The 22558-nt window shown below is 47.0% G+C and overlaps 1 protein-coding gene across 1 annotated transcript in view; it reads right to left on the bottom strand.

The window, feature by feature from the left end:
- Positions 1-1364: 1364 nt before the first annotated feature.
- Positions 1365-22558, bottom strand: part of MAP7D3 (MAP7 domain containing 3) — a 118764-nt gene continuing 97570 nt past the window's right edge. Inside the window, exons 19-21 of the mRNA XM_040442091.1 lie at positions 17114-17312; positions 8330-8610; positions 1365-2523 (exon numbers count right to left, since the gene is read on the bottom strand). Coding sequence (XP_040298025.1) covers positions 8352-8610; positions 17114-17312 — 458 coding nt within the window. The 3' untranslated portion in view covers positions 1365-2523; positions 8330-8351. The remainder of the gene's footprint in view (positions 2524-8329; positions 8611-17113; positions 17313-22558) is intronic.

Genomic DNA, 22558 nt, shown 5'->3' with positions numbered 1-22558 from the left:
TTTGGACGGAGAAAATACTGCAGCAGCAACACTTGCCTGAATTTATTGAAATGTATAATGCCGGATCCGATATCAAGTGTTCTGGGAAAAACGGATCCGGTTTGCAGGTCTGCGTATGCGCAGACCTTTAAAAATGTGAAAAATAATAAATACCGGATCCGTTTTTCCGGATGACACTGGCAAAAACAGATCCGGTATTGCAATACATTTGTCAGACTGATCAGTCTGCAAATGACATGCATTTGCATGCAGTTTGCCTGATCAGGCAGGCAGTTTAGGCAACTGAACTACCTGCCGGAATCAAACGCCGCAAGTGTGAAAGTACCCCGAGTCTACATAGTCTAGCTTTTTGCGGAATAGACATATGGATGCGGAAAGCACATGGGTGATCTGTGTGCTTTCCGCATCTGTATGTCCGTTCCGCTAAAAGGTAGAACATGCACTATACTTGCAGATGCGACACGGACCGAATACAGAAGCGTGCATGGGGCTCATGAATAAGCCGGACTCTTCTCTGGCAGGTGCGGAAAGCATTCTAGCATTCAGTGGTTGTGCAGCGCTTACTGTGTGAGTGACAGACCACTGAAATCAGCGCCTCGGTCACTACTTTTTGCGGCCCCTCATGCGGGCAGGATAAAGTGGATCGCAGGGTCCCTTTAAAACTGACAGAAGGAATCTAGAAAGCGTCTGCCTGCATCATGAGTAAGGAGGAGGTAAACCTGAAGCCAATGGTACATTCCTGCCTCCTTTGTTAAACACAGGTAATGGTTTTGAGTACAAATCACCCTGAGACCTGCTACATTCATTTGGAGGCCCTGGGCACAGCTCTAGGGCAGGGGCACCCTTAACCCGCTTCACTAGGTTTGCAATTCATGTATTAAATGTGCATCGATAAATACAGGCAATATTAACTACTTGGCTCTGGAGCACCTTTACCTAATCAAGTAGCTCAAGTTATCTGAGGACTGATAAATCTTAACCGTTGCACAACCGGGAAACAGATACGATCCCAACTGACCTTATACTAGTAAGTTACATACCCCCATAGTCTGCTACCCAACCAGCGTCGCCTTGTATGAAGCACTGACTGAATCGGTGGAGCAGTCGCACCTAACGCTAATGATATGTCTAATGTTCAGCCAGGTAGTCTGAAATGTATAGGCTGGCTGCATGAAAAGCCCCATGAACAGATAGGGGTTCGCAGCGCTCACAACTAAACCACTGTAAAATACCAACAGAAACCTCAAAGTAATCAAGTAAGTTGTCTAATACTGCTGTTTATGTACACAATAAAATAATACTTACAAATGTAACATCCATTCAGAATGGAGAAAAAAATAAAATAGAAAAATGAAATGTTTTTAAAAAAAAATCATGACAAGAACAAAGTCGCGGAAAACCGGTAGGAGTCCCGTCGCTTTTACACAGTGGCAAACATATTGTGAACCAAACCGTTATTCTAGAAAGACGCCCATCCATGCATCCGGACATCACTACAGCCTCTACGACACCCAAATGTTAGGATTTAAAAGGAGTTGTACGGAATTAGAAAAAGGAGTCAACTTTATTTTATTTTTTTTATACTAAGTGGCCCTCTTGTCCATGGAATGTGTCTGATCATCTTCAGTCATGTAAAAATGAACTGACACATGGAAAAGAATGGCGTGCTTTTAGAGGAAAAAGATTTTTTATATATTTTTTTCCTTCTGATCAGGGACGACTCCTTTAACCACAAACACAGATCTGTGCAGAAGAGCCTCACCCAAATTAGGCTACATTCATATGATGACAGGTTTATCAGAAAGGCATCAGTGGGGGAACAGCTGTTAAAAACCGCTTTGCAGTTTTTTCCCCCACTGATGACTTTCTGAGAAACATCCATTAAAAAAAACAGTCCCCTTCACTTGTACGGGGACTGTCAGTCCGGTATGAAATGGACAAAAACAGGACATGTCTATACTCTGACGGCCGTTATTCATGGGCTGTGTAAATAAACCCATAGACTACCATTGTTCCCAAAATGGTCATGTGACATCCGGTTTTCACAGTCGTGCGAATATAGCCTTCGTGAACATTATTAAACAATGACATCTGTAATAACAAACTTATCAAGTGATGGGAGAATTCATGACAGCACCCAATACGACGCTGAAAGTGTAACAGATTTCAGCTCTACGAGGGTTAGCTGTAACATGCTCATGTTAATGGCATTACCATTGTAAGTGCTAGTACAGAAAACCTAAAAGGCATTAAAAAGGACATTAACGAGACTACAATAAGTTACTGCATGAGACCTAACAGAAGAAGGACTACTATGTCCGAGACCCTGTGTAACTGCCCAACGTGGACGCCCTAAAGAAGTGACAATGTGCGGCCTTCCTTTCTTCTCTTGCTGGATGATTTCTGCATCTCTAAGTAATATGTTGAAGTAGCAGCTTTTAACAACAAGGCTTCAGCGCTTTATTAAAAATACTGGAGAGCGAAGTGCAATAACAGGAGGAGAGCTGCGCAGACGTCACGTCTCTGGGGACAGAAGAAAAGAACGGTCATGGTCTAAACATAAAGTATAAAGGACAATGAGGTGCAGTAACAAGACTTCCATATTGTATTAAGAGCAGCTCTGCAGAGAAATGTCAAGCTTTTACCTGGACTAGTGCCGAGTGTTCAAATCTTCAGAATAATACTGTACGGAGATCCGTCTCTGTACAATATTAGAATGTATGGGTTCCGATGAGCCGAAGTAAGTTATTTGCAAAGTCTTGCGTGAATAACTTTGATACTTGATTTTTAAAGTGGAAATCCACTTTAAGGGTCCATTCACGCGGTCCGCAAAACACTGACACCGGCCATGTGCGTTTCACATTTTGCGGACCGCACATGGACAGCGGCACTATGACAGAAATGGCTTTTCTTGTCCGTGGCTGCGGAGAAGAATAGTACACGTTTTATTTTTTTTGCGGGGCCACGGAACAAAAGTGTGAATGCGGACAGCATACGGTGTGCTGTCCGCATCTTTTGCAGCCCCATTGAAAATGAATAGGTCGCACCCATTCCGCAAAATTATGCGAACCCTTAGGGTCCATTCACACGTCCGCAAAATGGGTCCTCATCCGTTCCGCAATTTTGCGGAACGGGTGCAGACCCATTCATTTTCAATGGGGCCGGAATGTGCTGTCCGCATCCGCATTTGCAGATCCGCACTTCTGCATCCGTGCTTCCGTTTCCGCAAAAAAATAGAACATGTCCTATTCTTGTCCGCAAAAAATAGAACATGTCCTATTCTTGTCCGCAAAAAATAGAACATGTCCTATTCTTGTCCGCATTTGCGGACAAGATTAGGCATTTTCTATTATAGTGCCGGCGATGTGCGATCCGAAAATTGCCAGTGTCTGTGTTTTGCGGATCCGCAAATTGCTTACGGACGTGTGAATGGACCCTTAAACTTAAAACTGAACTTGGCTTTGGTTCCGAGGTACCAGTCGGAACCAAAGCCGCGTTTGTTTTCAAGTGGTTTTACAATTTAACCCCTCAAGGACCAAGCCATTTTTCACCTTAAGGACCAGAATTTTATTTATAAAAAAAAATACAAAATTTACCAAAAATTTGGAAAAATTAGCAAATTTCCAAATGTCAATTTCTCTACTTTTATAATAGATAGTAATAACTCCAAAAATAGTTATTACTTTACATTCCCCATATGTCTACTTTATCTTTGGATCATTTTGGGAATGCCATTTTATTTTTTGGGGACGTTACAAGGCTTAGAAATTTAGAAGCAAATCTTGAAATTTTTCTGAAAATTTCCAAATCCCACTTTTTAAACGACCAGTTCAGGTCTGAATTCACTTTGTGAGGCTTATATAATAGAAACCATACAAAAATGACCCCATTTTAGAAACTACACTCCTCAAGGTATTCAAAACTGATTTTACAAACTTTGTTAACCCTTTAGGTGCTCCACAAGAATTAATGGAAAATGTCAGAATTTCACTTTTTTGGCAGATTTTTAATTTTAATAAAAAAAATTCCGCTAACAAAGCAAGGGTTAACAGCCAAACTAAATTTAATATTTATTGCCCTGATTCTGTAGTTTACAGAAATACCCCATTATGTGGTCGTAAACTGCTGTACGGGCACACGGCAGGGCGCAGAAGGAAAGGAATGCCATACGGTTTTTGGAAGGCAAATTTCACTGGGATAATTTTAAGCTGCCATGTCACATTTGAAGACCCCCCTGATGCACCCCTAGAGTAGAAAATAAAAAAAAATTACCCCATTTTGGAAACTACAGGATAAGGTGGCAGTTTTGTTGGTACTATTTTAGGGTAGATATGATTTTTGGTTGCTCTATATTACACTTTTTGTGAGGCAAGGTAGCAAAAAATTGCTGTTTTGGCACAGTTTTTATTTTTTGTTATTTACAATGTTCATCTAACAAGTTAGATCATGTGGTATTTTTTATAGAGCAGGTTGTCACGGACGCGACAATACTAAATATGACTTGGTTGTTTGTTTCAGTTTTACATAATAAAGCATTTTTGAAAAAAATCATGTTTTAGTGTCTGCATATTCTAAAAGCCATAGTTTTTACATTTTTTGGGCGATTGTCTTAGGTAGATTCTCATTTTTTGCGGGATGAGATGACGGTTTGATTGGTACTATTTTAGGGTACATATGATTTTTTGATCGCTTGGTATTACACTTTTTTTGTGATGTAAGGTGACAAAAAATGCCTTTGACACTTTTTTTGTGTTCACATGAGGTGTTAGATCATGTGATACCTAATATGTATACTTTTTTTTATTTATGCAAGTTTTACACAATGATATTTAGGGTCTCCATAGCCAGAGAGCCATAGTTTTTTTTTTTTTTTTTTGGGGCGATTGTCTTAGGTAAGGGCTCATTTTTTGCGGGATGAGGTGACGGTTACATTGGTACCATTTTGGGGGGAATATGCCTTTCTGATCGCTTGGTGTTGTACTTTTAGTGATGTAAGGTGACAAAAATGTTTTTAGCAGTGTTTTTATTTTTTAAATCAGATTGTTTTTATTGAGATTTTCAAAACATTTTATAAGACAAACGAAACAGTTTCCCCCCCCCCCATACCCCAACGTCCTGGATCCAGGCAGAGACCCTCCAAAAGTCTATTCCAGAAAGCGTTCAATATAGAAATGCATCAGTTATACAGTTTAGCTGGACATCCGGCACATACACCTCAGACACATATTGCATGTCATTAATTCAAATATATCAGTACATTACATTACAGCATAGTAGAACGTATATACCATTCCACATTCCAGTAGACTATACCCCATACCCTTTGGCAGCACCCCTCCCGTACCTTCTCCCAGTAATCTATGACACCGCTGTCTCCTATGTGTGACCTCTAAAAATATGAGTGGATCCGGGACAATGTGGATTCCAGTATCTATTTTAAGCAGCATTAGTCTACAATATTGTAGTATTGCCTCCACCTTCCCCAAATCTTTTCATACTTTTTACTGTTGTTTCTCTTCTGGTATATGAAGTTTTCCATTTGTAACAGTGTGTGAACCTTACGAACAAGCTCCCCCACCTCGCAGTGTTTTTATTAAAATTTTGTTGACGGTGTTCACCTGAGGGGTTAGGTAATGTGGTATTTTTATACAGCAGGTCGTTCGGGACAAGGGAATACCTAATATGTCTACTTTTATTTTTATTTAAGTTTTACACAACAATATCTTTTTTGAATAAAAATTATGTTTTAATGTCTCCATAGTCTGAGAGCCATAGTTTTTTTTATTTTTTGTGCGATTGTCTTAGGTAGGGTATCATTTTTGCGGGATGAGATGATGGTTTGTTTGGAACTATTTTGGGGTGCATATGACTTTTTGATCGCTTTCTATTACACTTTTTGTGAAGAAGGTGACAAAAAATGGCTCGTCATGTGTTTTTTTTAAAGAGCAGGTCGTCTCGGTCGTGGGCAATATCTAATGTATACTTTTTTGTATTTATTTTTTACATTTAACAGAATAAAAGCATATTTGAAACAAAAAAAAAATTATAATCATGTTTTAGTGTCCCCATAGTCTGAGAGCCATAGTATTTTTTTTTTTTTTGGGCGATTGTCTTAGGTAGAGGCTAATTTTTTGTCGGGATGAGGTGACGGTTAGATTGGTATGATTTTGGGGGGCATACACCTTTTTGATCGCTTGGTGTTGCAGTTTTAGTGATGTAAGGTGAAATCACTAAAAGTAGCACAGTTTTATTTTTTTGACGTTGTTCACCTGAGGGGTCAGATCATGTGACATTTTTATAGAGCCGGTCGATACGGACGCGGTGATGCCTAATATGTCTACTTTTAATTTTTTCCCTATTTTTGACTTTTTTTTTTACTTTATTTTGGGGAAAAAAAGACGCTTTTTTTAACTTGAAACTTTTAATATTTTTGTTTACTTCTTTTTTCCCTTTATTTTTTGTCCCACTCTGGGACTTCAATATTTGGGGGTCTGATCCCCTTTACAATACTTCTGTATTGTCATGCATTCGCTGTAAGTGTATTACACACTGCAATACACTTCAGCCTGCTTGCCTGTGAGATCCAGGGGGCTGGATCTCACAGGCTGTCACGGAAGGAAGTCACGATGCCCAAGGCCCCTTTCACACGAGCGAGTTTTCCGCGCGGGTGCAATGCGTGACGTGAACGCATTGCACCCGCACTGAATCCGGACCCATTCATTTCTATGGGGCTGTGCACACGAGCAGTGATTTTCACGCATCACTTGTGCGTTGCGAGAAAATCGCAGCATGTTCTATATTCTGCGTTATTCACGCAACGCAGGCCCCATAGAAGTGAATGGGGCTGCGTGAAAATCGCAAGCATCCGCAAGCAAGTGCGGATGCGGTGCGATTTTCACGGACGGTTGCTAGGAGACGATCGGGATGGGGACCCGATCATTATTATTTTCCCTTATAACATGGTTATAAGGGAAAATAATAGCATTCTTAATACAGAATGCATAGTACAATAGGGCTGGAGGGGTTAAAAAAAATTAAAAATAATATAACTCACCTTAGTCCACTTGATCGCGATCCACTTCTCTTCTGTCTTCTTCTTTGCTGTGCACAGGAAAAGGACCTTTGATGACGTCACTGCACTCATCACATGGTCCGTCACATGATCCATCACCATGGTAAAAGATCATGTGATGGACCATGTGATGAGCACAGTGACGTCATCAAAGGTCCTATTCCTCAAAGAAGAAGACAGAAGAGAAGCCGGGCTGCGCGATCAAGTGGATTAAGGCGAGTTAAATTATTATTAGATATTTTTTTTTTAACCCCGCCAGCTCTATTTTACTATGCATTCTGTATTAAGAATGCTATTATTTTCCCTTATAACCATGTTATAAGGGAAAATAATTAAATCTACACAACACCTAACCCAAACCCGAACTTCTGTGAAGAAGTCTGGGTTCGGGTACCAAACATGCCGATTTTTCTCACGCGTGTGCAAAACGCATTACAATGTTTTGCACCCGCGCTGAAAAAACGCAAACATGGAACGCAATCGCAGTGAAAACTAACTTGTTTTAGTGTCAAAATCGCACCATTTTCCCTGAACGCATCCGGCCCCAATCCGCAACGCCTGTGTGAAAGGGGCCTAAGGAAGGCATCGGGCTGCTCCGAACCGCGCAAGGACATCACAAGTGCCACGGTCAGCGCTGACCGCGGCACATCAAAGGTTAATGCGCCGGCATTGGTGTTTTCACTGATACCGGCGCATACAGCAGGGGTCTGGCTTTGAGTGACTGCCGGACCAGCTCCTGCACCCGCCCTATCAGCGCGCCATACATGTACGGCGGCTGGGCGTTAAGGGGTTGACTTCGCGAATAACTTACTTCGACTCATCAGAGCCCATACATTCTAAGAATGTACAGAGACGGATCTCCGTACAATATTATTCGGAAGTTTTGAACAAAGCGACTTCAGATGAAGCATCCGTGGCTCGTCTCACTCAACACTAACCTGGACGATAAGCCCATCCGCAATCCCCATTTTTAAACTACATATTAGCTTCACAGAAACTGGGCTCCAACCCTACCAAGATGTAGTATGAAATTGGGGCTCTGTTCACACTAGTAATATAGATTCAGTTAATAACAAATCCATGACAGCTACGTCAGATCAAATTTTAAACAAATACTGGTGAATCCTCACATTAGCAAATCTCTAAAACACCATAACCTTGTGGCCGCCAGCCCTCATTTCTTACCACATGTAATGCACATTCTTCATTACTAAAATTGTATAATCTGGTTAAAAAATATAAAAATAAAAAACGTACCTGCAGCAGTCTCAATGGTTGCCTACAAAGAATTCATTTGTCCTTCTTCAAAAGCTAACTTTGGGGGAATTGTAGCAGCTTCGATGAGGCCCTGATCACAGCCATCCATAGCAATGGAATCAGACAAATTGCTAGGCTTGGAATGGATTCCCAAGTCAATTATTTCCTCAAATGTCCACGTTGCAGATTTTCCATTCAGCTTTGGTACGGTATCACAAGTGTTATCTTTATTAAGATGCATTTCATCTTGGCTCACTACAGCTTTGTCCTCTGTTGGTTGACTGGAATGGGATGATATGGATAAATCAGGCATGAGAAAACTACACCAGTTGCTTACAATTCTTTTCCTAGGTGGGGGTCTGACCCCCTGACACTACGGCTGATCAGCTGTACCTAGGTAAAACTCCGGTGCCATAACTATACAGCTCAATCCACTGTGCAGTGAATGGAGGTGGTTACTGCAGCTGTGTAGTTCTGGCGCTAGTAGGAACAGCTGATTAGCAGGAGTGTAGGGTGTGGGAACCCCACTGATTAGATATGGATGACCTCTCCTGAGAATAGGCCAACAATACTAAAATCATAGAATACACCGTTTAAGACAGCTTTCAGACCAGTGAGTGTCACGCTCCGGACTCGCAGCGCAGCACCCGGCCTGAACTTCCAGCACGGTCGGGGTCCCATAGCATTATATTGATTTATGATGCTATGTAACCCTTGCAGTTCTGAAAAGTATTGGATAACACTGACAGCATTATGTCAATGTTATCCAATACATTCTAGACCTCTAAGGGTTACATAGCATCATAAATCAATATAATGCTATGGGACCCCGGCCGTGCTGGAAGTTCAGGCCGGGTGCTGCGCAGCAAGTCCGGAGCGTGACACTCAGTGGTCTGAAAGCAGCCTTAGGCCTTTTTACACATGTCTGATGCACAGGCAATTATCAGGAACGAACTGAATGATACGATTGCTTGTCCCATACAAAGTCATTGTTTGTGGGCAGCACATCCCGGCTTACAGAGGGAGAGACAGCAAATGATTTTCTGTGCCGCATAGGAGATATAAACAGCTGAACCTTTACACAGGGCAATTATTGGGAATGAGCATTCAGACAAATGCCCATTCCCAATAAATTCCACGGTCCTCTGCCTGTGTAAAAGGGCCAGTAAGGAAAATGTAGCAAATAGAGATAGAGATATACTCTATTCAAGATCAGCCAGCTGTTTTACACCGTTTTCTGCAGGGAAGGGAACAGTCAAATCACCAACTAGCTGAAGCAGAACCGACTGAAGCCAAAAAAAAGGAGATTTTTTTAAAACTTACCAGTAAAATCTCTCTCTCGCTCTTCATTGGGGGGACACAGGAACCGTAGGTATAGCTATGTCCTCTAGGAGGCGTTGACACTAGTAAAAGCTGTTAACTCCTCCCCTGGCAGCTATACCCCCTCCAGCCTGAAGAGAGAGCTTCAGTTTGTGTACACGCAGTAGGAGAACCAAGTTAACCAACGAAAAAACGTGGAACACCAACAATGTCAAGGAACCACAGCGGGGTTCTAACCAGCAACCGCCACAACTGTGGTCGAACAACCATACTGGGTGGGTGCTCTGTCCCCCAATGAAGAGCGAGAAAGAGATTTTACTGGTAAGTTTTACAAAAATCTCCTTTTCTTGCCCATATTCATTGGGGGACACAGGAACCGTGGGACTTCCAAAAGCAGTCCACAGGGGGGGAAAAACCACAGACCTATGGAAGCAAGCGTCCCGGCAGGCATCAAAGAAACAGTCCGTATGTCGGAAGGAACTGGAGGCTGCTAATAATCTTCAGAGCCCTGACAACATCCAAATAGCGCAACTCCTTACCCTTTAGGGTGTGAAGGAGAGGGACAGTGAGGGAAGGACAATCTCTCGTTTATATGGAAGTCAGAGAGCACCTATGGGAGAAGGAAGGAATGGGCCGGAGAACGGCATTATCCTTGTGAAGAACCAGGAAGGGTCCTCTGCAAGAGAGCGCTGCCAACTGGGACACCCGTTAGATGGATGTGATAGCCACAAGAAAAAACTAACTGCCAGGACAGAAGTCGGAGTGAGATCTCCTGCAAGGGCTCAAGGGAGAAGTCTGGAGCGCTGAGAAGACTATATTCAGATCCCAAGGCGGTAGAGGATGGCGGTACGGAAGAACCGTATGGGCTACTACCTGAAGGAAGGTTATATGGCCCAGGGGACGCTGGAAAGCTGTGTCTCCCAGGACAGAAGCGCCGACACCTGACCCTTCAAGGAACTAAGGGTAACCCAAGGTCCAACCCTGATTGTAGAAAGAACAGGATCGTGGGGAGAGAAAAACGGAATGGGGGAATGTCCCAGATTTCACAGAAGCCCAGGAAGGACCTCCTGGTCCTATAATGGATCCTGGGCGATGCAGGCTTCCTGGCCTGAATCATAGTGTGGATGACGCCCGCCGAAAACCCTCTTCGCGTCAGAATGGTGGTTTCAATAGCCACACTGTCAAACGAGAGACCTTAAATATTGATGGAAGACCGGTCCTTGAGAAAGGTGGTCGTCTCTGAGTGGCAGTGACCAAAGGATGTCTCCTAGAAGAAGAACGAGGTCTGCGTATGGGCCAATCCGGAGGCTAGGATCATCAAAATGCCCTCCATCTATATCCCCCGGCCACCGAACAAATGCCCTGTGCAATGCAGATGAGGGAAGGTAGTAACGCAGAAGCTACCAAGGCTTGCGGGTTGGCTATAAATCATGAGCCAGAGGAGGAAAAAGACAGAAGGAGAAGAATAGGCTAGGTCTAAGCCCATTCCCCATCTGAAACTGGCGCTATACAGAAGTAGCCAAGTATATAGTGGCCGTGCAAAAACTCTGCCTGAGGAGGAAGCCAGGCAAGGGGAGTTACACTGTATTGCTAGCCCAATACTCCAGAAGAGGAGGGGCCACCCATAGAGGCCACTGAATGCAGTGCTAGAAGAGTCCAACACCTTACGAAGGAGCTGTGCAGTAAGAACCCTAGTATGTAGTGGTAATGCAAATACCACTCCCCCAGCAGTAGCCAGCGCTTGCACGTCAGCGCGCAAAACTGAGGGGGAGGCTGAGACTGTCCCGTAGAAGCCATGTACCATACCGCTCCAGTGAAGTAGAGATACTGTAAAACTCTACCTGGAAGGGCACTGAACAGGAGCAACTGCCAAAGCTAGCGCCAGGGTAGGACCCCTACCAGAGGGGGACGCCCCACTGCAGCGACTACGAACTCTAGCATTAGCGTAAAAGCTGCACCTGTGGAGGAGAACACGCTGTAGTAGCTAAACCAGAGTGCCAGCATAACCACCTTCCCAGAGAAGGAGGAGTGGTGGATAGAGAATACAGAGTCAGTGAAACACTCGACTCGCTGGAACGTACTCGCCATATATGTGCAATGGTGTATGCACTACGTATTGATGCGGACAATATCATGACCGACTGGAACAGAGGAGGCTCATGGAGATGGGGGGCACCAAAGGACACATAAGTGATGCTAGGTAACCCCCTGAGAAGGCAGAAGATGATATAATCATGCCCAAAACCAGCACCAAGGAAAGAAGGATGCAATGTGGAATAGCCATCGTATCCACTCTCAGCACCCATATACCACTAGTTGAAGAGTACCGGGCACCCGCGGGTACCAACTGTTGCTACATCCCACTTGGAATAAGCTAAGGCATCTTAAGATGTTTAATCATTCCCCCGCTAGTGGATCACTTGTGGAAGAGGGTAATGCAACAGGAAGCACGTTGATGTGCAACACTCCGCCTATGTAAAGGGATAGCGCGACAGTCGAGACCGGTAGTGCAATTACCCTACCTATGGAAGGTGGGGCATACGGCAAGTACTTAAGCCAGTGGTGGGGAAAATACTCCACCTATGAAGGGGGATTAATGCCCACGGCGGGAACTAGTTCATATGGCGAGTCCTGTACCCCGTGGGAGTGCAATTATTGCACCTAAGTAAGGGGGTAATGCATACAGCACACATTGTAAACAGTGACAATGTCATCACGCCACCTATGGAAGGGGTAATGTATACGGCAGGTACTGAACCCAGCGGAGATGGCATTTCGCCACCTACAGAAGGGGGAAAATATACGTCCGGCACTGAAACCAGTGTTATTGTACTTATTCCACCAATGGCAGGGGACAATGTATAAAAGGCAAGTACTGTATCCAGTAGTAGTGCAATTACTCCGCCTAAGGAAGGGGGTAATGCATATGACAAGTACTGCTGGCTACCGTAGACACAATTTTGGAGATTGCTTCGGATTCATGTCAGTGATTTTCCCCCCTCGGACGGACCCTCTCCTGGGAGGGAGGGTGTGTCTGAGTGTGACCCAGGGAGGAAGGGTGGGGGTGTGGAGATATTCAAGGAGAAAAAGATGTCCTGCTGTGGCCCGCTTGCGCGTAGATCTACCCCTCAGAATCTCGCCCCTGGCAGTTGCGGACTGCGCAGGCGGGGACTTATCAGCCAAACTACCCGGAGGGTGAAATTGGAACTTTTAGAGGCCCATCCATCGGATTGCGCAGGCGGTGCATTATCAACCAAACGACCGCGGAGGGTGGATTGGGAAGTTGCAGAGGTGCTCCATTAGAGTGTGCAAGTGGAGAATTATCAACCAAGCAACCCCGGAGGGTGGAGTGGGACATCCAGAGGTCCTCCATTGGAATGCGCCGATGGAGAATTATGAACCAAACGACCCAGGAGGGTGGATTGTGAACTGTCAGAGGTCCTCCGATGGATTGCGCAGGTGAAGGATTATCAACTAAACGGCTCCGGAGGGCAGTTGGGAACCTTCAGGGGTCCTTTACCGTATTGCACTGGTGGAGAGATATCAACCCAACAGCCGCTCCTCCTGTGTCCGGAAAGGAGCACAGACCCAGACCGCATGGTTAATGTTACATATTATATATATATATATATATATATTTTTTTAGAGGCTGAAAGGTTGTTGTTTTTTTAACACAGACACCCTGGACATGGTGTAAGGCGTTACCACAGAGCTACCAGCAGTGATAAGGCTGGATAAGAGGCAGGAAGGGGTTAAATGCAGCATTTCTAAACCCCACAAAATCCTGTACTGGCCTAACAGAAGTGGCCGGCCAAGAAGGGGTAAAAAGACCAGGGGCGGTGACTCACCGGACTTCTGAGGGCTGGGGACATTTTAGGCGGGAGAATTTGCGCCAGTGCTGTGCTCCCCCTCTTCCATATCCGGGGAGGAATTTTGCGGCCTATGCATGCCGCGAAGGCGGGTCCAAGTAATCTGATGCGCGGCCGGCCGGGAAGCCCTGCCGGTCGGCCGGAAAGTCCTGCCGGTCGGCCGGAGGATAGATGATGGTCAGAGGTTCACAGATGCACAAACCGGCCGGGAGAGCCCACCCAGTGGGCCAGGAGAAAAACACAGGGCTGGAGGGAACCGCCCCCCCTTCGGGACACCTGTAAACCAATTATAAACCGAACGACCCAGTGAATAAACGAGGCTGAAACCTTTGCGGGGCCCGGCCGAACTACACTCCGCGGCCCCATGACAGTAAGCCTCGCGGCAGCTCGCAGGCATTAACCCTTTTCGGAGCGGCGCATGGTGCCTGCTTCCGAAAAGGGCGAATCATGGCGTCGGATATCGGGAAATTCATCCGCTCCCCTCCGTGCCTGTTCAGCCGCCTGATGTGAGGCGGGGGACTTGGAAATTAACCCCCTATGTGCCTAAGCTCATCGGCACCGAAGGGGATGAGGGAGCCTATCCTGAGGGGTCCTGGCTAGTAGCCGGGGAACATAGAATTAACCCCCTATGTGCCTAGTACCATGGGCACAGAGGGGGAGTGAGGGAGCCTGTCCTTAGGGGTCCTGGGCTATTCTAAGTGGGGCCCAGTGCCTATTAACCCTACATACCTTAAAAACAATGCTGCCAAGGGAGAGAGGGAGGAGAGGGTTAACCATACTTACCTAGTCCCGTGTACTCACCTCATCTTCATCCTCTTCTCTTCACCCTCCCTAAGTGGACCCGCAAGGTCACCTTTTCCAGCAGGGTCACCTCCTCAGCTGCTGGCACCGGAGTGGCAGGTGTCTGGCATGGCGGGAGGGTCTTCTTCTTGGCGGACCTAGGTGACCCCTTGGCTGGCGGGAAGCAGGGGAGCTGGGCTGCCCTGGTCCTCCTTTTGCTTCTGTGGGGAGGTAGAGCGGTGAGGGACTCCGACACCGGCCTCGCTCCCCGGGATAACAGAGGCTGGGCGACTGTTTCCCAAACCTAAAAGGGAAAAAGGAAAAAGAAGAATCTGCTAAGTAAGCCGCCCTGCATAAGGCAGGGAGGTCTTGCCTCCTGCAGACACTAAGCTAAAACTGAAGCTCTCTCTCCAGGCTGGGGGGGTATAGCTGCCAGGGGAGGAGCTAACAGCTTTTACTAGTGTCAACGCCTCCTAGAGGACATAGCTATATCCACGGTCTCTGTGTCCCCCAATGAATATGGGCGAGAAATAAAGATACAGTCATCAGCATACTTTTATATTTTATAAGCACTGTATGATATCCAGATCTGCTCTGCAGAATCCTGCAGTCTAGCGTTCTCTAATTTTGAGGGAAAGTTTACTCAGCATTTCCACAATGCTTTTCGGTAAACGGCAAGAATATATTTCTGCAGAAAAGAAATGGATTAGCACGTCAACACCTAAATAGTCAAATACTCCGTACGTCCCAGCGGGTTGGCTCTCACCCATTAAATGAAGTCTTCAGGAAACAAGCATGGACATCAGCATCCCTACAAAACATGGGTCTTTACTAAGCGACATTCCAGCTTCAGAAGGGTGGATAGCTTCGTATAGAAACACATATCGCAGGAATGATGTTGTCCATACACATGTGTCAAATAAATCTCCTTCAGACATTCTTTTAGAAAAGGTTAGGATAATGTTAGAATAGGAGAATGTTGGTGCATATACTGGAAGAATACAGCTCGGGAGCAGCAAGAACTTTGCGTCTACTAATCTTATTTAGGTATGCTGTATTGTTGTCTATGTATATCATTGTTATAAAAGTGAAACTTGGAAAGGTTTAACCCCTTCTACCCGGGCCAGTTTTCGCAAATCTGACCTGTGTCACTTTATGTGGTAATAACTTTGGAACACTTTCTTATCTAAGCCATTCTGAGACTGTTTTCTCGTCACACATTGTACTTCATGACAGTCATAAATTTGAGTCAATATATTTCACCTTTATTTATGAAAGATCCCAAATTTATCAAAATTTTAGAAAAATTAGCAATTTCTCTGCTTTTAAAACAGAAAGTGATACCTCATAAAATATTTATTACTTAACATTCCCCATATGTCTACTTTATGTTGGCATCATATTGTAAACGTCATTTTTTTAAGATGTTAAAAGGCTTAGAATTTTAGAAGCAATTTTTAAAATTTTTAAGAAAATTTCCAAAACCCACTTTTTAAAGGATCAGTTCAGGTCTGAAGTCACTTTGTGAGGCTTAGGCTACTTTCACACTCGCGTTTGGTGCGGGTCCGTCATGGATCTTCACAGACGGATCCGTACAGATAATACAAACTTCTTCATCCGTTCAGAACGAATCCGTTTGTATCATCTTTAACATAGCCAAGACGGATCCGTCATGAACTCCATTGAAAGTCAATGGAGGACGGATCCGTTTTCTATCGTGCCAGTGAAAATAGATCAGTCCCCATTGACTTACATTGCGTGTCAGAACTATCAGTTTGGCTCAGTTTCGTCAGACGGACGCCGTTTTGGTGTCCACCTACAAAACGAAACGGAGACGGAACGGAGCCAAACTGATGCATTCTGAGCGGATCCTTTTCCATTCAGAATGCATTAGGAAAAAACTGATTTGCTTTGGTCCGCTTAGCCCTGAACGGATCTCACAAACGGAAAGCCAAAACGCCAGTGTGAAAGTAGCCTTACATAGTAGAAATCCCCCATAAATGACCCCATTGTAGAGACTTCACGCAAATTTTTTATTAAAAAACACTTTTTTTCCCCACTTTTTTAAAAACTTTATTTCTGTCCCACTCTGAGACTTCAACTTTTGGGGGTCTGAGCCCCTGTGTTGTAATGCATTGCCTTTTAGTGTATTACACTGAGTAATACACTAACAGGTTGCCTAGATCGGGCCTAAGGCTGGATCTCCTGGGCACCCGTAGAAGGCAGGTCCCGATGCCATGCAAGGCATCGGGCTGCCGTCTCACCCATCGGGTCCCCGCCACAGAAGAGTGGGGACCCGATGGTCTCCCTCACCCGCCACAAATACTTTCTATGCCGCGGTCAGCGTTGACCGCGGCATAGAAGGGGTTAATTCGCCGGCATCGGCTTTTACAGTGATACCGGCGGATACAGCAGGGGTCCGGTTATCAGGGACTGCTGGGCCCCTGTAGTGATCGGGCGCGCACTGCTCCGGTGCCCGCTCGATCACCATGACGTAATAAAACGTCAAAATGCAGCAAGTCACCTGCCTCCATGACTTACTATTATTCCGTCATGTGTCGGGAAGGAGTTAAGGGGTTGTTTCCCATTAGTGACATTAATGGCCATACACATCAGATAGGTGTAGGTCTCAACCGCATCCATAATTCCCATATAAATATATGGAAAGTGAGCAGTGTACATGCAAGGCCACGTCTCCATCCATTCCCTGTTTGGATGTGTCAGCTGGTTGCCCCCATTCTGGAGAGGTGCAAGTCCTCTGGTAATAACCCTATTAACAATGTTAACAAGTTTCAGTATGTACATCTCCACTGACCTGGACTCTAGTGGGGGTGCAGCGTCTGGTGAGTGTCCATTAATCTTCTCCCCAGTGTCTGGCTGGTCCCCATTAATAAATAATTCCTCTTTTTCCACCAGTGCAGCTTTCTGGGACAACAAATCCTGAGAAGCTGTTTCTTCTCCCATTTCGCAGGGTGTATCCGCATCCTCACAAAGGTCATCTTCACTGACTGATCCTGAAAGACAAGTACCACAGAACAGAATATAATTAAACATGTACAAGACAGACCTCCTGGAATCTCACGGATGGCTTCTGGTTCTAACGGATTTCCATTCTAACATGGATAGTGATACTTTGCCTATGGTTAAAAGGGTTGTCCCACCTGGACATTTACGGCATACCCACAGCATATGCCAATAATGTCCAACAGGTGCTGGACCCACATCGGTCTTAAAGGGGTTGTGCAGGATCCTAAAAAAAATGCCACTTATGTGTAAACCATGTATTGTCTCCTGCAGAGCATAACAGTGTACCTCTTGTCTTCAATCTCCATGCTCCTTCTGCGTGCCACTATTTACAACCCAAACTTCTTAGTTGTGGGCGTAGATGAGCTGCAACCACAACCCTTACTGCTGCGCGCGGCAAGATCAGCCAGAAATGTACATGCCTATTACACCCTTCCCTGGGCTGAAAAATCTGCCCACTACACCACCCATCATCCCCTTGCTGTCTCCACCCACGCAGCTTCGATATGACAAACAGTGGACTCCGCCTATCCTGCATGGGGATTGAGCGTGTCGACTAGCCCATTCCAAGGTCACATGGATCGGACATCATGACGATTCGGCAAGGGATTCTTAAGGAGGGCATCATGGGAGGCCTGGTCATGATGTCAGAGGAAATTCAGTCTCCACAAAGGGCGCAGTCACTGGACCACTCTCCCTATCTCCATAGAGGGAAAGATAAAGTAGTGCAAGGACATTAGTAAGTAGCAGGGCCTGGCAGGGGAAACGTATACCCGGAATACCTCTTTAAGAATGGGGCCCTGCTGCATGCTTCTGGGAATGGAGAGAATGATGCCCCTAAGGGCTCATTCACACGACCGTGGTTTTGGTTCGCATCTGAGACACATTTTTTGCGGCTCGGGTGCGGAGCGATTCACTTCAATGGGGCCGCAAAAGATGTGGACAGCACTCCGTGTTGCTGTCCGCATCCGTTGCTCTGTTCTGTGGCCCTGCAAAAATTATGAGTCATGTCTTACTCTTGTCCGTTTTGCGGGCCTCCTGTACCGTTCCGCAAACTGTGAAAGGCACACGGGCAGCATTCGCAATTTGCGGACTGCAAAACACGGCACGGTCGTGTGAACAAGCCCTAAGAGTGCTGCACTGGCAGCATAACATGTCTATCTCCTAATGCCAAAAACCAAGGACGGACAGCAGCCATCTCAACAATACACACCAACGCTACAGTGCTAGATATCTAAACGAGCGGATCTTAATATACAGGTGAAACTGTAAAAAACGAGATTTTTGTATAACTTACCAGTAAAATCTCTTTCTCGCTCTTTCCTTGGGGGACACAGAAGACCTTGGGTATAGCTCATCTCCCTAGGAGGCGTGACACTAAGTGAAGACTGTTAAGCCCCTCCTCCACAGCTATACCCTCAGCCTGGAGAGAGAGACTGCCAGTTGCGTGTCCAAGTAGTGAGAAAAGGCAAAGTCCAAAAAATTGGAACCAACAAGCCAACTACCCTAAGGGTAAAACAAACTCGGAAACAGTCAGAGAAGAACAAAGAATGGGTGGGTGCTGTGTCCCCCAAGGAAAGAGCGAGAAAGAGATTTTACTGGTAAGTTATACAAAAACCTCGTTTTCTCGCCCAATTTCCTTGGGGGACACAGAAGACCTTGGGACGTTCAAAAGCAGTCCAAAGGGGGAGGGACCACAGCACCAAGGCGAAGCACCCGAAGGCATCAAAAAAACCCGCCGCCTGCAGACCAGGCGGCCCAAGGCAGCATACGCCGAAGCCCGCGTATGCACCCTGTAGAACTCGGTAAGGTGTGCAAGGAAGACCAGTGACCGCCTTGCACAAATGGATGGCCGAAGCCTAAAGCCTCCGGCCCAGGAAAAAACCGACGGCCCTGGCCAAATGAATGGTGACACCAAAAGCAGGACCCTGCCCTTGGTGCGGCAACCACAACAAGAGCCACTCTGAGAAAGCGGAAGAAAGCCACCCTGGAGGCCGTCAACCCTTTGCTCGGACCTCCTGGAAACATAAGAGACCGAACTCGACAAGAGTCGGAGATCTCCAAGTAAAAACTGCAAGGCCCAAACAACGTCCAAATCGGTGAAGTGTCCGTTCCCGGGGGGGGGGAGGACGACTGCCTCAATGAAATGAAGGACAAATACCACCTTCAGAAGGAAGGAAGAGACGGAATGGAGAACAGTCCTGCCCTGGGGGAAGACAGAAGGCTCGGAACAAGAAGGGCCGCCACTCAGGCACCCGTCAGAGACACGATGGCTACAGAAACACAACCGTACAGGACAGAAGGAGTAGAGAGAACTTCTGTAACGGCTCCAAGGAAAAATTGGAGCGCCAAGAGCCCAGTATGTAGTTCCCAGGACGGTACCGGAGGGCAGTACAAAGGAACCCAAGAGCCGCTCCATGGAAGAAGTTCCTGACAGGCCCAGAGGGACGGGGAACGCTGAAAGAGGAAGGACAGGAATGACACTTGATACTTCAAGCAACAGAGTCCCAGCCCCAGGTCCAGGCCGGACTGGAGAAAGACAGAACCATGGAGAAAGGCAGAGTGGGGGAACGCCCAGCTTCCCACAGAACCCCAGGTAAAGCCCTAAGTCCTACCACAGATCCTGGATGAAAACTCGGCTAGAAGCGAACACTAGCGAGCCCCCTAGAGTCGCCTGGGCAAGCGGGTGAAAACCCAATGATCAGGCGCGGACCAGTAACACGGGTAGAACAGTCGGTAGAACTGATCCCGTCGGCCCCCGAGCAAGGTTGTCCCGTATCCCCCCAGAGTGGGGAAGCAGAAGGACAAACGGACAGGAACCGAAGGGTCCGCCCAGCAACCGCCAGGACAAGACAGGCTAAAGCCGAAGCCAATGTAGCCACCACAGGAAGACAGACTACAGTTCCGGTGTGGGAGATCAAAAGACAATCCTGACCAAATGGTAGTCCTCCCAAGTTACCGAGAAGGTGAATCCAAAGCCGAAACATTGCCTAGAATTGAAAAAACGCAATCTGCACCCAGCGGGAGGACAGAAAGCGGTAGACCCGGTAACTAGGCACACAGCTAGTACAGCCAGTGTGGACAAGGGAGACTGAAAGGAACACCATAACCATCCAAATGAACAAACATGCTCTCCCCAGAGGGAAGGGCAGTGAAGGAACAGCCTCTGAAGCGTGGCCGGAACAGACGCCACATCGGAATGATCTGTACCGAGTGGGAGTCAAACAGAGCCGGCGAGAAAAGGCAGGCGAGACAGAGGCCGGTATAACACCCTCCAACCAAAAAAGGGGGAGTGGGCAACAGAGAGGCCATAGGACAGCTCAAAAGCAGAACACCGCTACACAGAGACGCCCGGTTCACCGCCACGCAGAAGGCGAATACCCTGAAGAACCCAAGGTGGAGGTCCCCCGGACCTGTATAAGCGAGCACCCAAGAGAAGTTGGGTGACCTTCCCAAGAAGAGCGGCCCGAACCTGGTAGCAGATCAGACTGAAGCACCGAGGGCGCCAATCCGGAAAGAATCATACCACACTGCACCAGAATGATCTCCTTAGAGAATAGTGGAAGGCTTGCGGCAATCAACGTATCCCAAGAGAAAAAGAATGTCGCAGGAGGAAGGAGGCTACGTACGAGTAGCCCCGTAAGCAGTGAGAAGGCCAACCCACCTACAGGACGAGAAGGCATACACGGCCCAAACAACGCACAAGAACGTCCGCTCACTGCAAAAATATAACACCGCGAAGAGGGCCAGCCCCAGAGTGCCACAGTATCTACGGGAGTGCAAACTGAAAGGAGTTATGCACAAGACTAATATGGAATGCGATGGAACGCAAACTGACCGCCCCGAAAGGGAGGAAATGTACCTGGCAAACTGCAGTGGGCAAGAATGCAAAGGCCTGCCCCAAAAAGGGGGAGATGCCCAAGGCCGGACCTACGTCAGAGAAGTAGGGCATACCATACTTCGCCCAGAAAGGCGCCATGCACATGGCCACACAGTATCCAGCGGAAACGCAGGAGGTCCACCTAGGGAAAAGGGGGACATGCATAGGGCTATCCTAGCATTAAGTGAGTGTGCAACAATTCACCCAACACCGAAATTTCGTGAGAGTGTAACTACTCCGCCAATGAAGGGGAACATATGCAAAGTCCAGTACAGCACATACAAGGACAGCCTTGAATCTTGTGAGCGTGCAAAATTCCACCCATGGAATGAGGGGTGGTCACGCACAAGGCCAGCACCGTATCCAAGGGGAGCGCAAGCGTTCCGCCCATGTTAGAGGCCATGCTCAAGGCCAGCAACGTATCTGGTGAGCGTAGTATGCCGCCCAGAAAAGGAAGGGGGGGGGGGGGGATCATGCACAAGGCCAGCATCGCATTCAGGGAGAATGCGAGCAGACGGTGAGAATGTGTGTATGCCACCTGAAGGAGGCATGCCCATGGCCGGCAGCGAATCCAGTGAGAGTGCGTACACCGCCCACGGAAGGGGGGTCATGATGTGGCCGACGGTGGATCCAGAGAGAGTGCATGTATAGGGGTCATGCACATGGCCAACAATGTACAGGCGAGAGAACAACCACCGACCGAGGGAGTGTATGTATGCCGCCACCCGGGAAGGAGGCATGCCCAAGGCCGGTAGTGAATCCAATGAGAGTACATCATATCGCCTATGGAAGGTGGTCATGCACATGGCTGGCAGTGAATCCAGTGAGAGTGCCGAATGCCGTCCACAGAAGGGAGTCATGCCTATGGCAGGCAGCGAATCCAGAGAGAGTGCAGCGTTCCGCCTAAGGAAGGGGGTCGTGCACATGGCCAGCACCGTATCCGGTGAAAATGCAGTATTCCGCCTAAAAAAGGGGGGTCACGCACATGATCGGCAACGAATCCAGTGAGAGTGTAGCGTTCCGCCTATGGAAGGGGGGCACGCACATGGCCGGCAGCTAATCCAGTGAGAGTGCAGAGTTCCGCCTAAGGAAGGGGGTCGTGCACATGGCCAGCACCGTATCCGGTGAAAGTGCAGTATTCCGCCTAAAAAAGGGGGTCATGCACATGATCGGCAACGAATCCAGTGAGAGTGTAGCGTTCCGCCTATGGAAGGGGGGCACGCACATGGCCAGCAGCGAATCCAGTTAGAGTGCCGTGTTCCACCTATGTAAGGGGGTCGTGCACATGGCCAGCATTGTATCCGGAGAAACTGCAGTAGGCCGCCAAAGAAAGGGGGATCATGCACAAGGCCAACC

The sequence above is a fragment of the Bufo bufo genome, chromosome 8, assembly GCF_905171765.1.
Source record: "Bufo bufo chromosome 8, aBufBuf1.1, whole genome shotgun sequence".
In the NCBI taxonomy this organism is placed as follows: domain Eukaryota; kingdom Metazoa; phylum Chordata; class Amphibia; order Anura; family Bufonidae; genus Bufo; species Bufo bufo.
Note: the sequence above shows the minus strand (reverse complement) of the source record. Positions and strands in the feature narration are given on the sequence as shown.